The sequence below is a fragment of the Mustela erminea genome, chromosome 8 (genome assembly GCF_009829155.1).
Source record: "Mustela erminea isolate mMusErm1 chromosome 8, mMusErm1.Pri, whole genome shotgun sequence".
In the NCBI taxonomy this organism is placed as follows: Eukaryota; Metazoa; Chordata; class Mammalia; order Carnivora; family Mustelidae; genus Mustela; species Mustela erminea.
In genome coordinates this window covers 51,784,133-51,798,309 of record NC_045621.1, presented here as the reverse complement: position 1 = coordinate 51,798,309, position 14,177 = coordinate 51,784,133, and the positions used below count along the sequence as shown (strand labels likewise).

The window sequence follows — 14,177 nt, the reverse complement described above, 5'->3', positions numbered from 1 at the left end:
ACAGAATATCAGTCTTTTGGGGTGTCTGGGTGGCTCAGTTGTTAAGTGCCTGCCTTCAGCTCAGGTCATGATCCCAGGGTCCTGAGATCAAGCTCTACATCAGGCTCTCTGCTCAGTGGGGAGCCTGCTTCTCCCTCTCCCATTCCCCCTACTCTTCTCTTTTGCTATCTTTCCCTCTGTCAAATAAATAAAATCTTAAAAAAAGGAAAAAGAAGTGGAATACTATGCAGCCATCAAAAGAAATGAAATCTTGCCATTTGCAACAATGTGGATGGAACTAGAGAGTATTATGCTCAGTGAAATAAGTCAGTCGGAAAAAGACAACAATCATATGATCTCCCTGATAGGAGGAAATGGAGATGCAACATGGGGGGTTTGGGGGGTAGGAAAAGAATAAATGAAACAAGATGGGATCAGGAGGGAGACAAACCATAAGAGGCTCTTAATCTCGCAGAACAAACTGAGGGTTGCTGGGGGGAGGGGGGTCGGGAGAGGGTGGTGGGGTTATGGACATTGGGGGGGGGGTGTGCTGTGAAGTGTGTAAACCTGATGATTCACAGACCTGTACCCTTGGGGCTAAAAATACATTATATATTTATAAAAAAAATTAAAAACAAAAAAAACAATTGTGCTAGGGGTCCACTCAGTCTCAGTATTTTTTGCTTCAATTATTTTCTAGTTAATCATAAATAATGTTTATGGATTAAAGTGACAGAATGGATAAAGTTACAGATTGTTATTTTTGGCAAATGAACCGAAAAAGTATTAGACATTTTCACACATGTTCAGATATTCTACTAATATGACCTAAGAAAATAGCAGTTTCAACCTAAAGACATACTTTATTAATAATTATTTTCCATGTGCATTGTATCATTTCTGTCAAGATGCTTTAATTACAACCAATATTAAATTAGTTTTGATTCCCTAAGCTGATCCCTATTAAGTGAGAAATTACAATTTGAAACATATAATTCATAAAGGAACAGTTCTTATTTTGAGCAGCTGAATATATATTATGAATACGTTTATATAATCATAATGAAGCCAACTATGTATTTTTACAGATAGTAGATATTTTGGAAAACATTTTAAGGAGAGCACATGGTGTAGTGAGCCCTGGGTATTATACAGTAAGACTGATGAATCATTAACCTCTACTTCTGAAACCAAAAATACACTATATGTTAATCAACTGAATTTAAATTAAAAAAATTTAAATAGGTATTTTGGAAAACAATGGTAGAGGATCAATGGTTTTTAGTGGGCCTAAAGTCAACAGAATTATACAGTAACACTAAGAAATTACTTGCAGTTTGCACTTTCACTTCCCGTGAAGTACAAGGAGTCTCTCAGAGGCTACATGGTTTGTGATATTACAGTAGACTAAATACCAAAACAGACTCCAGTTAACTTCTATCAGGCCAGACAGTAATGTAATTTACAAAAATATGACTGATGCTAATCTTACTGTTTGATTTTGTTTTGGAAAATATATTTATTTTTAAAAATACATTACTTAAATTAACGTGTAATGGAGAACATTGTTTTTAATAAATTAATAAATGGGTTTTACAGTTTTCAGGTTTAGGTTCAATACATGAAGTATGAATAGTTTTAACCCACCTAAACCAAAGCTCTTGGGGTTCACAGTAAATTTTAAGAGAGCAAGGTCCATATGACAAAATGTTTCTGAACTGTTGGTAAAGAAACAAGAAAATACTGTTTAGTATTAAACTATCCCCTTACTTTTGCAAATCCCAATGATAAAGACCTTTATTGGTCCTTGAGACCATAAGTGACTTGAGAAGTTATTTAAAACAGATCCATTTAAAAACCCTGAAAGCATTTTATTCACAACATAAAAAATATTGAGCTCCTTCAGAATTGCTCCATTTGCAAAATATATTTATAACTTAACCAAAATAAATAATTCATACCTCACCAAGTGAGTAATAACGTCTCGGGATCTGGGAGTCCGGATAGATGTTTTCAAGGTACCAAGAAAAGGGCTTACACTTCAGGTTTTCTCTTAGTGTTTTTCTGACTGACACATCTCCATAATCCACTTTGACAACACCTGGAATTTTTCAGAGAAACACACAAATCAGTTTGTGCTATTTTTGACTTAGTATGGGTTTCCTCTGTTTACTTTGCTGTCAGTTTTCTTCCCCTCTGTAATTACAATTCCATCAAATTCAATTGCATATGCAGCTGCTACTCCACTGATTTTCTTACTAGCAACCAATTAGTACACGAAATGGATAGAAAAAACAGCTTTTCCTTTGGTTATGACTTTTCAAGCACAAATATTTATCACCAAACACTTACACTTCTTACATGGAATAATTAATCAAGTAAGTGTAAATTGGTATTAATTTAGTATCTCATAATCAAAGCTTAACTGAGCTGTGCAATAATACGGCCGTCTCTCTTTCATAAAAATTCCAATCCTTGTATTTTGAGCGTCTTTTATTCACCACCGTAGATTTCATGATAAATTTATATAAATATGATCCTCACAATGAACACTTATGTGTTCTAACTTTATCTCTTCTTCTTGAACTTTTATTCTATCTAGGTTTACCACAGACCTGATTTTTTCTTATTTTTTCTGTATTATTTTATGAGTTAAATGCGAGCCACCCCAAATTCTTAGATAAGTAAGTTAGTGAATAAATAAGCTAAAATAAGGAAATGGCTTATACTCACATGTGTACATTAAAACTACTTAAGTTCAATTCATGTAATAGCAGAATATATGAAATTAAAAGGAATAATTCCATTGATGATCATAAAATGATGCTTTTTAATTGAGAATTAAAAACAGCAATGCTACTAATTTCTATACCATGGTGATGTGATTTGCTCATTACTATCAATATTAAAAATGATTTGACTGAAATGACTAAATAACTGTGAGAAGATTGCTTTTCTTAAATTATTTTTTACAAGGTCTGTGTTTCACATTTTTCTTTAAGATGAGTAAGCAACCAGAGTTGGGCACAGGAAAAAAAAAAGGCCCAGTATTTGGCACATTCTATCTCAGCCAAACAGCACAACCTAACAACCATTCTATAAAACAATGAATAATTGCTTGGGCAATGCAGATGTCTGTAACTAATGCCATTATTTGAGTCACTCTATTCAAGTGTGGTGACACTCTTCAAAGCCTACCACCTCTTAGCTTCTCCCTTCCCCCACTGTTCCTTAAAAACTCTTAATTTTTGTTTTTCCAAAATTAAATGCCTTAGTGTTATTAGAAAGCACTCTGACGATGCTTAAACAACCAAACCATTTCCTTCTAAAAGACAATATTGATTTTTTTAGCTCGTGTTTGGACAGAACACAACAAGGTCTTTGGGCTTTTTAAACACATAAATATTTGCTTTCAAAATAATCCTATTCAGAACTTGCAAACTGGAATGCAACCTTCAAAAGAAGAAGCTGGAAAACATTTTCAAAGAGATCACTACACGAATTTCTTTCTATTAAGGGCTTTATCAACTGCAGTGATCTAATACATAGTCTTGAAAATCATTTAAAGAGATTCCACTGGATCCAGGGAAAAGAGAAAAAGGGCACTGTAGCTTCAGAGGACTTCATTCAACAATCAGTTTTACTTTTCTGTTCTATTTCATTTTTGAGGTAGGCAAAATTGAGATATCTTATTTATATATTACTATCTTTCCTTTTTCGTCATTAAAAGACAATAGTCCTGGCTCCAGAATTTTTTCTCAGGAGGTTTTTATGTGCAGTTTTCTGATTGGAAGGGAGTTTGAAGATTCATTTTCATCTATTTCACATTAAGTAAGAGAAAATATTAATTGCCCACATCAGATCTGGCAAAGATTTGGTTGGTCTAAAATGGCAGTTAGTATTGAGAAAAGCTAAAACCATCTCACCCTAAGACTCCTAAGCTACCCCATGGCATTGCCACTACAACATGAGTTTTGTCTTAGTCCTAGATAATTACTTTAATTACTGTTAGAAAAGCACAAAAATACTATGGGCTTATTTTAATATTTTGGTGAGGATGGTTTTTTTCCCTCTGTAGTTCTATTTTCCTGCTTAGAAGTAAGATACTATGAGGGTTAGTAGCCAAAATATATAAAGAACTCATAAGACTCAGCACTCAAAAATTAAGGCAGAAGGCATCGACATTTCCCAAAGAAGCTATACAGATAGCCAACAGATACATAAAAAGTTGTTCATTGTCATTTATCATCAGGGAAATGCAAATCAAAACTACCTCTCAGAATGATGAAAATCAAAAACACAAGAAACAAGCGTTGGCGAGGATGTGGAGAAAAAGGAACCCTCATTGGTGGGAATGCAAACTGATGCAGCCACTGTGGAAAACAGTATTGAGTTTCCTTAAAAAATTAAAAATAGAACTACCATATGATCTAGTAATCACACTACTGTGTATTCACCCAAAGAATATGAAAATACTAATTGAAGGAGTCCATGCACTCCTACGTTTACTGCAGCATTATTTGTAACAGCCAAATTATGGAAGCAGCCCACTTGTCCATTGATAGATGAGTAGATAAAGATATGGGGTGTGCCTGTGTGTGTGTGTGATCAGTGAAATATTCATTCACAAAAAGGAATGTAATCTTGCTATTTGCAATGACTTGGACAGAGCTAGAGAGTATGAAGCTAAGCAAAACACATCAGTCAAGGAAAGACAAATACCGTATGATTTCACTCATATGTGTAATTTAAGAAACAAATGAGCAAAGAAAAAAAGCGAGAGAGACAAACCAAGAAATAGACTCTTAACCATTCAGAAAACACACTGATCATTGCCAGAGGTGAGGTTAATTGGGGATGGGTGAAATAGGTGACGGAGATGGGTGCTTGTTGTGACAGGCAGTGGGTAACGTATGGAATTGTTGAACCACTATATTATACACCTGAAACTAATGTAACACTGTATGTTAACTATACTAGAATTAAAATAAAACTAAAAAAAAAGAATTAAAAATAAATAAAAACAACTGTTAGTTGGGCCCTAAAAAAACAAGTGAGACATTATGTGAGAGACAGCAGTAGTCACCCAACATTCATATATTTCTCCACATCTCTCAGCCCCTTCAGTTAGGCAAGGGCATTGACTGTCGCTGGCCAATAAACTATAGGGGAAAGGTACAAATGTCTTCTGATTTTTTTTTTTTTAAGATTTCATTTTTAAGTAATCTCTACACCCAACGTAGGGCTTGAACCTACAACCCTGAGGTAAGAGTTGCATGATCTACCAACTGAACCAGCCAGGTGCCCCCTAAGTTCTCTACATCTCATTATATATATTTTTTTCAAGTTTTTATTTAAATTCTAGTTAGTTAACATATAGTGTACTACTGGTTTCAGGAGTAGAATTTAGTGATTCATCACTTACATATAACAATCAGTTTGTTCTCTATAGTTAAGAGTCTGTTTCTTGGTTTGTCTTTGTCTTTTTTTTTTTTTTTCCTTTGCTCATTTGTTTTGTTTCTTAAATGCCACATAAGAGTGAAATCATATGGTATTTATCTTTCAGTGACTTACTTATTTTGCTCAGCATTATACTCTCCAGCTCCATCCAAGTCATTGTAAATGGCAAGATTTCATTCTTTTTTTTTTATGGCTGAGTAATATTTGTGGATGCATACCCCTTCTTCTTCATCCATTTATCAGTCCATGAACATCTGGCCCCTTTCCATAGCTTGGTTATTGTTGATAATGCTGCTATAAACATCAGGGTGCATGTGTCCCTTCAAATCAGTATTTTTGTATCCTTTGGGAAAATATCTAGTAGTCTTGTCTTAAAGAGGGATAACCAGGTATGAAGACCAGGGAAGACCCTCTAGCTCTTTTTCTCCTTTACTCCAGGGACTGAGGAAGCCTTGTACCACAGCAGGCATGGCTTCAAGATGGTGAGGCCTTTGTTAGCCTGTGTCACTGAAAGACTGTGAAGTAGAGCCTGAATTATTCAGCTCCATGGCTTGAAATACACTCTCACATGTTTCCCAAACTCTTATCTGCAACCTAAGCCTCTCCAAAATAGTTACTCAACTGTTGACCCAACAATTTCCCTGGGGTCTTAAACAGGCATCTCAAATTGGATATGTCTCCAACAGTCCTCTTGATTTTTCAACTTCACCATCTCCAGGATTCTCCGTTTCATCAACCACCACAAATACCCACCCATTTTCTCAGGGAAACAATATAAAAGTAATTATCTTTAACTCATACTCCCATATTCAGCTCATTAGCAAGTCCTATTTGTTCTACATTCACAATATATCCTCAGTCCATCAAACATCTCCTTTGCCATCCTGGGTGCATAATCCCTCCTCTCTTGACTAAACCAGCATTGTAAGAGGCTTCTAACTAGTGTCCCTGACATCTTACATTTCTCCATCTATCCTTTATTCACTACTGCCTGCTCCCTGGACAATATATTTGAAATAAAAAGAAAGTCATGTCACTACCCTGCTCCAAAGCTTCTAATGGCTTTTTCATTGTGCTAGGAATAATTGACAATATCCTAACTATTGCCTAAGATCCTTCATGACATGGTTCTTGATTATATCTATGATCTAACCATCTGTATTTACTTTACTGTGGCCACACTGGCTTTTTTGTTTTTTTCCTTTGTTGTTGTTGTTGTTTTTTAGCAATTTATTTATTTGAGAGAGAGAGAGAGAGAGAGTGCATGTGTGCATGGAGAGATGGCAGAGGGAGAGAATCTTCAAGCAGACTTCTCGCTGAGCACAGAGCCCAAAGTGGGGCTCAATCCCATGACCCATGAGATCATGACCTGAGCTGAAACCAAGTTAGACACTTAAATGACTTAAATGAGCCACCCAGGTCCCTTTTTCTTTGCTTTTCTTCAAACATGCCAAGCTCATTCCTTACTCATCATGGCTTTGTACTTGTCCTTTCTCCTGTCTAGAGTGATATTAACCAGAAACTTCCATGAGCCATCCGTTACTACATTCAAGCGTCTGCTAAGAATTCATTTCCTCAGATTCACCCTGACCTTCATATCTAAATCAATCCCTTGTTCCCATCATTCTGGGTCACTGCTCTATCCCTCCATTTTGCTTGATCATTCTCCAGGGTACTTAAAACTACTTGACATTTTATTATAGATTAATTCTGTTATTGCCTCCATAACAAAAACTTTGGATAAATTACTTGGTCACTTGAAGCCCAGGGTATGCTATCTGTTAATGTCTTATATGATGTTATGAATGCTATATAATATCTGAAAAAGGCATAGTACAGTGCCTGATACATAATAATTGCTGAGTACATGTAAATTGTAATGGGTATCCCTTCTTGCCACATGCCCAATATCCATTTTGTCTTCTGATAAGAGCATTCAAGTTCTCTTTGAGCAATCATTCCTCTCCCACTTTTCGTTTTTGTGGTTTGGTGACCACACTATCCTTTCCAACTTTCTAGCTCCAACTGGAGGCATAAAAGGGTATGACCAGGGAATCTGTTTAAATGCAGATTCTGATTCAGTTCATCTGGAAGAAGGCCTGAGACTGCATATCTAACAAGTTCCCAGAGGATGCTGCTGTTGCTCAGGCCAAATTCCAAGTAACACCCAAGACAATCAAAGCATTCCTTTTTTCCACCTTACACATAACCCATTTCAATGATTGGCTCAGGAATGGGCCTATGGACCAGCCAGTTTAATAAAAGCATATACTCTGAGAATTTGCTAGGACCACTAGGAAGTTAAAGCTCTATTTCCTCTGGAATTGCTAGCTGTAAAGATGATTTAAGCCTGGAACTTCGGAGGGTGCCATATAGAGACTGCCTAAGACAATGATACGAATATAGGAGTGAGATAAACAAACAGACAGAAAGAGAAAGTGAAAAAAAAGAAAAACTGCAGAGCAGAGGCCAAGACAAGATTAAGTTAGCAGATATTTAATGTGTTTCAACCACATACAAGACACATTTTCTAGGCACTTGGGATGTATCAGTGAACAAAATAATTTAAAAATATCTTCCTCTAGAAGTTGAGAGGCAACGTGGGGGTTGGGGGGATAGGAAAGGAGTAAACGAAAACAAATGGGATCAGAAGGGGGATAAACCATAAGAGACTCTTAATCTCACAAACAAACTGAGGGTTGTGGGGGCAGGGTAGTGAGAGGGTGGTGGGGTTATGGACATTGGGGAAGGTATGTGCTAAGGTTGAGTGCTGTGAAGTGTAAACCTGGCGATTCACAGACCTGTACCCCTGGGGCTAATAATACATTATATGTTAATTAAAAAATTTTAAAAAATATGTATCTTCCTCTATGGAGTTTACATTCTAGAAGAGGGAGGCATATACAGGAATACATCAGAAGGTGATAAATGCTATGACAAAAATAGAGTTGGGGGAGGGAGGAATGTTGCAATAGAATGAATCTAATTCAAAGGCAACTTATAAAAGCTTCAAGTTTTTAAGATAAGTCTTTCAGCAGGACTTGCACAAACCCTGAGAAAGCTCTGACAATCAGATAAAGCTTCATAAGTTAAAAAGGTATTTTAATTAACTCCCAGTTTGCAGGTGTGTTTAATAAGTAAATGATAATACATACAGGTTTGTTATATATTTTATTTAATAACCTGTCCTTTTTTCATCATTTAGAAATTTATTTTAAGGCAGTATTAAATTTATGTATGTAATCCTGTTTTAAATTTTTAAAAAGATAACAGACTGAAGATCATGATAATCTCAAGTTCTTCCTTGAACTTAGTAGATGGCTAAGAGGCCTATAGTTCTGGTTCCCCATAATCAAGATACCTGATGACAGAATAGCCTGATTTTAGGCCAAGGCTTAGAGTTTTCTCTATAAAAACATTGAACTGCAGCATAGCTTAATGGAGAGAAGAAGGCAAATGATTTCCTTTAATCAGGAATGCTCAAGTAGATCAATGGTATATCTAATTGTCAAAAATACATATATTGAAACAATTAGGTCTGTATTAGAACATGGAAAAATGTTACTAAAAATATAAATTTTTATTATATTGACATTGTAATGAAATAAAATAAAATATATATGAAGACCCAAAATAACTGAGAAAAATGAAAACAGCATGTTCCCTTTGCTAGTAAAAAAAAAAAAGAGAGAGAGAGAGAGAGGGGAAAAAAACTTTTAAAAAGTCTCCACTTGCGGCACCTGGGTGGCTTAGTCATTAAGCTTCTCCTTTGGCTCAGGTCATGATCGCAGCTGGGATCATCGAGCCCGCATCAGGCTCCCTGCTTGGCAGGAAGCCTGCTTCTCCCTCTCCAACTCCTTGTGCTTGTATTCCCTCTCTCACTAACTCTTACCAAATAAATAAAGAAAATTAAAATAAAAAGTCTCCTATCTGGGCACCTGGGTGGCTTAGTCAGTTAAGCGTCTGACTCCTGATTTCAGTTCACGTCATGATCTCCTGGGCCCCAGCTCAGGGCTCCACACTCATTAGAGTCTGCATGAGGATTCTTTCCCTCTACCTAACCCCGCTCATGTGCATGCATGTTCTCTCTCTTTCTAAAATAAATAATCTTTAAAAAGAATCTATTTTTCCTTAAGCACAGTTAAAACTATGCAGCTAATCAATGTTTTTTAGATACAGTGATATCATATTAATGATATCCTTATATATTATAGTAGACCATTATCCATTATACATAGTTTCAACTCATAATTTTTAAATATATTTGCAAAATTCTTTATTAAGAGAAAATCACCTTTTTTTGTTATTTATTTTGAAAAATCTATCTTCAGGAGCTTTATGGATAAGAATCTGTATTTTCTTTCTCCTCAAGAGAAGTAATAATAAAAAATCATTTTAAGCTACCTAGAGATTATTGTATTCTAGAATATCTAAAAACTACACTGTGTCAGAGGTTTAGCAGATTATTTCAAAAATTTTTCTAATTTTAAACTAGTCTTTTAAATCACCATTTTAATTTTTTTCTGTTCTTGACATGCACACAAATTACCCATGCTCATAACCACTCATTAGGAAGTTACTGGACAGAATTACATTAAGAGGCTGATGGCACATGCCAGCTAATAATATATAGTGATTATCTGTTGAATTTATCATTTCCTATTATTACTGCAATTTTGTTTTAATGGAGTAAAAATGAGATAATGAATGGTACAAAGATCATAGCTTCTACTGAGAATGTATATTACATGGAAGCTGCAAGTATTAGACATCTTGCCAATTTATTTAAGTCTGTCTGATCCCATAGTCAAAAGTTTGGGCATATCTTGAGGCTAAAGTTTCTAGGTAATTGCCTCAAACTTCAGTTCAATTTGGCAATAGAAGTCTCATATTCAACTGCTTGATCCCTAATCAATGAGAATATGGGAAACAAGAAGAATGAATCTTTGCAATGGCCTTTAAAAATAAAGGTCAATTTAGTATCAGTTAAAGCAAATGGAGTATAAAATCTGTAACTGCTAGGAAAAAAAATTCCAAGTAAGGATATTAAGGCAGTGTTTATCATCTTTCAGAAGCTAGAACAGAGTATGTAGACATTTGCTCTATAACTCATGAATTCTATGGAAAATCTAAAGGACATACTGAGCCAATAAAAATACTATTACTGTACTTATATGCATTTTTTAACCCCCAGTGGTAAGGAAAAATTTGTGTACAATTTGTATATTGGTCTTCAAAAAACTTCTTACAGTTATTTGAAAAATATGTATTCATTGCAAATAATTATAAAACATTAACAACTATGAAAAGTAAAACAAAAAATCACTTGTAATATGACTGTATTTACCTTATGGTAATGACTTTTCTGGACTTCTATTTAAGGATAACTATAATGTACTTTTCTTGCAAAAAAATGATTCACACTGTAATATGTACTTGCAATTTACTTTCTCCCTAAAACAATATGTCATGAACACTTTTCAGGTCCTCTAAACTCTCCTGTAACTTTGTTTTTAATGCCTCTGTGGTATTCTATTTTACTAATTGGTAATAGCTTATTTAATCAATGCCCTATACTTGGACATTCAAGTTGTTTCTAATTTTGGACTTTAAAATCAATGAACATCTTTGTACATTTTTATTATGCTCTTGATTATTTCAAGGTCATTTTTAGAAGCAATATATTTTCATAAATTATATGCTGATTTCAAGACTTTAAAAAATACCTATTACTAACCCGCTTTCCAGAAAGTTATTCAAATTCACATACCGTCTTAAGGTGTAAGAAGCTAATTTCCCTTCCAAAACACTGACTATTTTAATTTATGATTTTGTTTACCACTTTTTATTATGTGGAGATAAATGGTATCATACTACAATTTAAAACTGTTTACTAGCGACTTCCAGGGAAGATGGCAGAGTTTGAGGGTGCTAAGTTCATCTTATCACAAGGATACAACTAGGTAACAGCCACATGCCTGGAAAGAACCCGGAAAACAACCTGAAGAATGGCAGAACAGACTCTCCACAGCTAACTGTAGAGAAGAGGCCACATCAAGAGGGTAGGAAGGTTCAAGAGGCAGTTGGGAGCTAAACAGACTCACAGGATTGCACACAGGAGAGGGGGAAGACATGCGGACAGAAAGGGGAAAGCAGCAGACCAAAGGGAAGTTGAATCCGCGTAACATTTGACTTTGAAAACCAGAGGGGCCTAATTTCAAAAGTTCTTATAATCAGCAGGGCTTAACAATTTAACAGCATGCAACTTTAAAAATCAGCAGGCTGAGATATAGCATAGAAGCAACAGGTTGAAAAATGCCTGGTGCAAACAGGAGGGAGATCTATTTACTAATCTCAGAGCCTGTGCTGGAGGCACAGAGATCCTTAGGATACTCCTCCAAGAACAAAAAAGCTGGCAGGTGCCACGTCCCTCCTTTGAACCCCAGCCTAGATACACAGACAACTGCAGGCACCAGTGTGCCCAGTCCCAGCATTCTCCTGCTGACAGCCCCCTCCAGCCAGGCCTCGGCTCCAGGTCCTCTCCCACAGCAGATCTGTGCAAACTTTGCTGGCACCCCGTGCCCCATCCCCACATTCTCCTGTAGACCTGTTTCCTCCAATATGCTCTAGGTTGGAGCCCGTCCAAAGTGGTGTCACATACAGTAGTGTGCAAGCAGCCCGAAGAGGGGCTGGCACCACTCCACATTGACTCTGCCCGGGGACATGGGAAGACAACCACGTTCACCAGTCCGGCATCACTCGGATTCATTCTACTGACCTGGCAAGTACAAGCTAGGAAGTTTCAGTGGGCAACTGACTAGCCTACCAACATATTTCCACAAAGTGCTTCACAAATTGTGCGCTATCGCTCACTAGTTCCATACGAGGCCAAATATAACCGTTCCTTCAGTTCTTGACACAGATATTATTATACTATCTCTGAAACAGTGATATATTTTATAATCAGTATCACCTTACTTTGCTCCTAGAGAGAAAGCCATATTGTAGTTGTCATGGCTTGAGCACATGCAAACTATTTTTTTTCTCTTTGTGTAATAACTAGCCAATTGCAATTTCAGTAATTATTCATTAACTGATGAGCATTTAAATCAATGGACATTTAAATATGTCCCGATTATTGTCTGAAAAACTTTCCTTTGGTACTTCTGGTAAAATCCAGAAAGTACCAGAATGAAATTTACTGAATGGTTGTGGGAATTTGAAAGAAAATCCCAGGGATGAAAATGTTTTCAGAAAGCCTATGTCACTGATCATCTTGACAGCACTGAGAATAGGTGGCTGGAAAACTAGCAACTATATCAGCAAATCTGCAATGAAAAGTGATTTGAAAGCGTCAATCTTCAAATGTGAAGAAGCTGCTTGATTAATTCATTTTGCTTATTTAAAGAAAAATTCTATGTATGTATAAGAATAAGATACAACAAAAAGTTGTCTGAATTAGTTGATCTGAAAGACTTCCTTCAATGGGACCATCATGATTTAAAAAAAGAAAATTTAAACATTTTAGAAAGACTTTATTAGAGAGAGAGCAGAGCAAGAGAGAGACAGAGAGAGCTCACACAAGCAGGGAGAGGGAGAAGCAGACTCCCCACTGAGCAGGGAGCCCCATGACGAACTCAATCCCAGGACCCTGGGATCATGATCTGAGCTGAAGGCAGATGCTTAAATGACTGAGCCACCCCAAACGCCCCCCCCAATTTTTAATTTTTTTAATGAACAAATTTATAAATAAATATGCTGTTCAGTTTTTTTCATTAGCCAGTTTCCATCTTAAGATTTTAATTAAACCAAGAAAATGGCATGAAATACAAACACATATTTGTTGATGTGTTTACATTCAGTCCCTGGAACATTATCTGGCACCAACTGACATTCTTTAGATATTAGCTGCACGACTGTCTGGTACATACTCTTTTTCCTTCTGGGCTTTCCATCTCATTCTCTCTTTGTCTCACATATACGTGTTTATAAGAAATTACTATATAATTTGCTTTTATGACTTAGAACTACCACTTTATACTTATTAGAAGTATTATATATGTGTGGATAAATACATATATATATATGGAGAAAGTTAAGTTTATGCAAAATTTGTTTCCAAAGTGCTACTTGGTCTCATTAACAATTATCAGTATTTATTAAAATGCACCTTCCTAGTCTATATTTATTCAGCATTCTTGTCTGCAAAACCAATAAGAAAATCTAATTATATTTTTGAATTATGAGTTACAAAGGAAAAAAACACAACTCAGAAAAACTAATGTAAGTTGGCAACCCCATCTTATTAACTCAAACAATGTCTGAGATTATATTATGGGACATGTTAACAATTATGTTACTCAATTATTAATAATCCAGTCTAACAATGTAAACGTAGGGTACATAATTCTTCTCAAAAGGAATGACTTCCATAGCATTTTAATATCTCTATTTATGCGGCAAAGGGAAAGAATTCTGATTATATGCAGATATAATTAAGGAAGATTAAGATCACAACAGTGCACTTAAGAGACTGGCTCCCACTGCCTGGGTGTGAATTCTGTTCTGCCACATACTAGATGGTGAAATCGGGCAATTATATGTACCTCATGGGGCCTCAGTTCTTTCCTCTATTAAACGGGCATGATACTAGCACCTTCCTCAGAGGGTCATTGTGCTTATTCACTTAGTTAACATGTAAAACACTTAAATAGTGCATCACACGTAGTAAGTTTGTG

General features: G+C 35.8%; 1 protein-coding gene across 3 annotated transcripts in view; it reads right to left on the bottom strand.

Annotated features, from left to right (window-relative positions):
• GALNT13 (polypeptide N-acetylgalactosaminyltransferase 13) overlaps positions 1-14,177 on the bottom strand; it is a 538,580-nt gene that overhangs the window by 57,959 nt on the left and 466,444 nt on the right. For all 3 annotated transcript variants that reach the window (XM_032355601.1, XM_032355603.1, XM_032355604.1), the window contains one exon: positions 1,941-2,080. In XM_032355601.1, the coding sequence (XP_032211492.1) occupies positions 1,941-2,080 (140 nt within the window). The remainder of the gene's footprint in view (positions 1-1,940; positions 2,081-14,177) is intronic.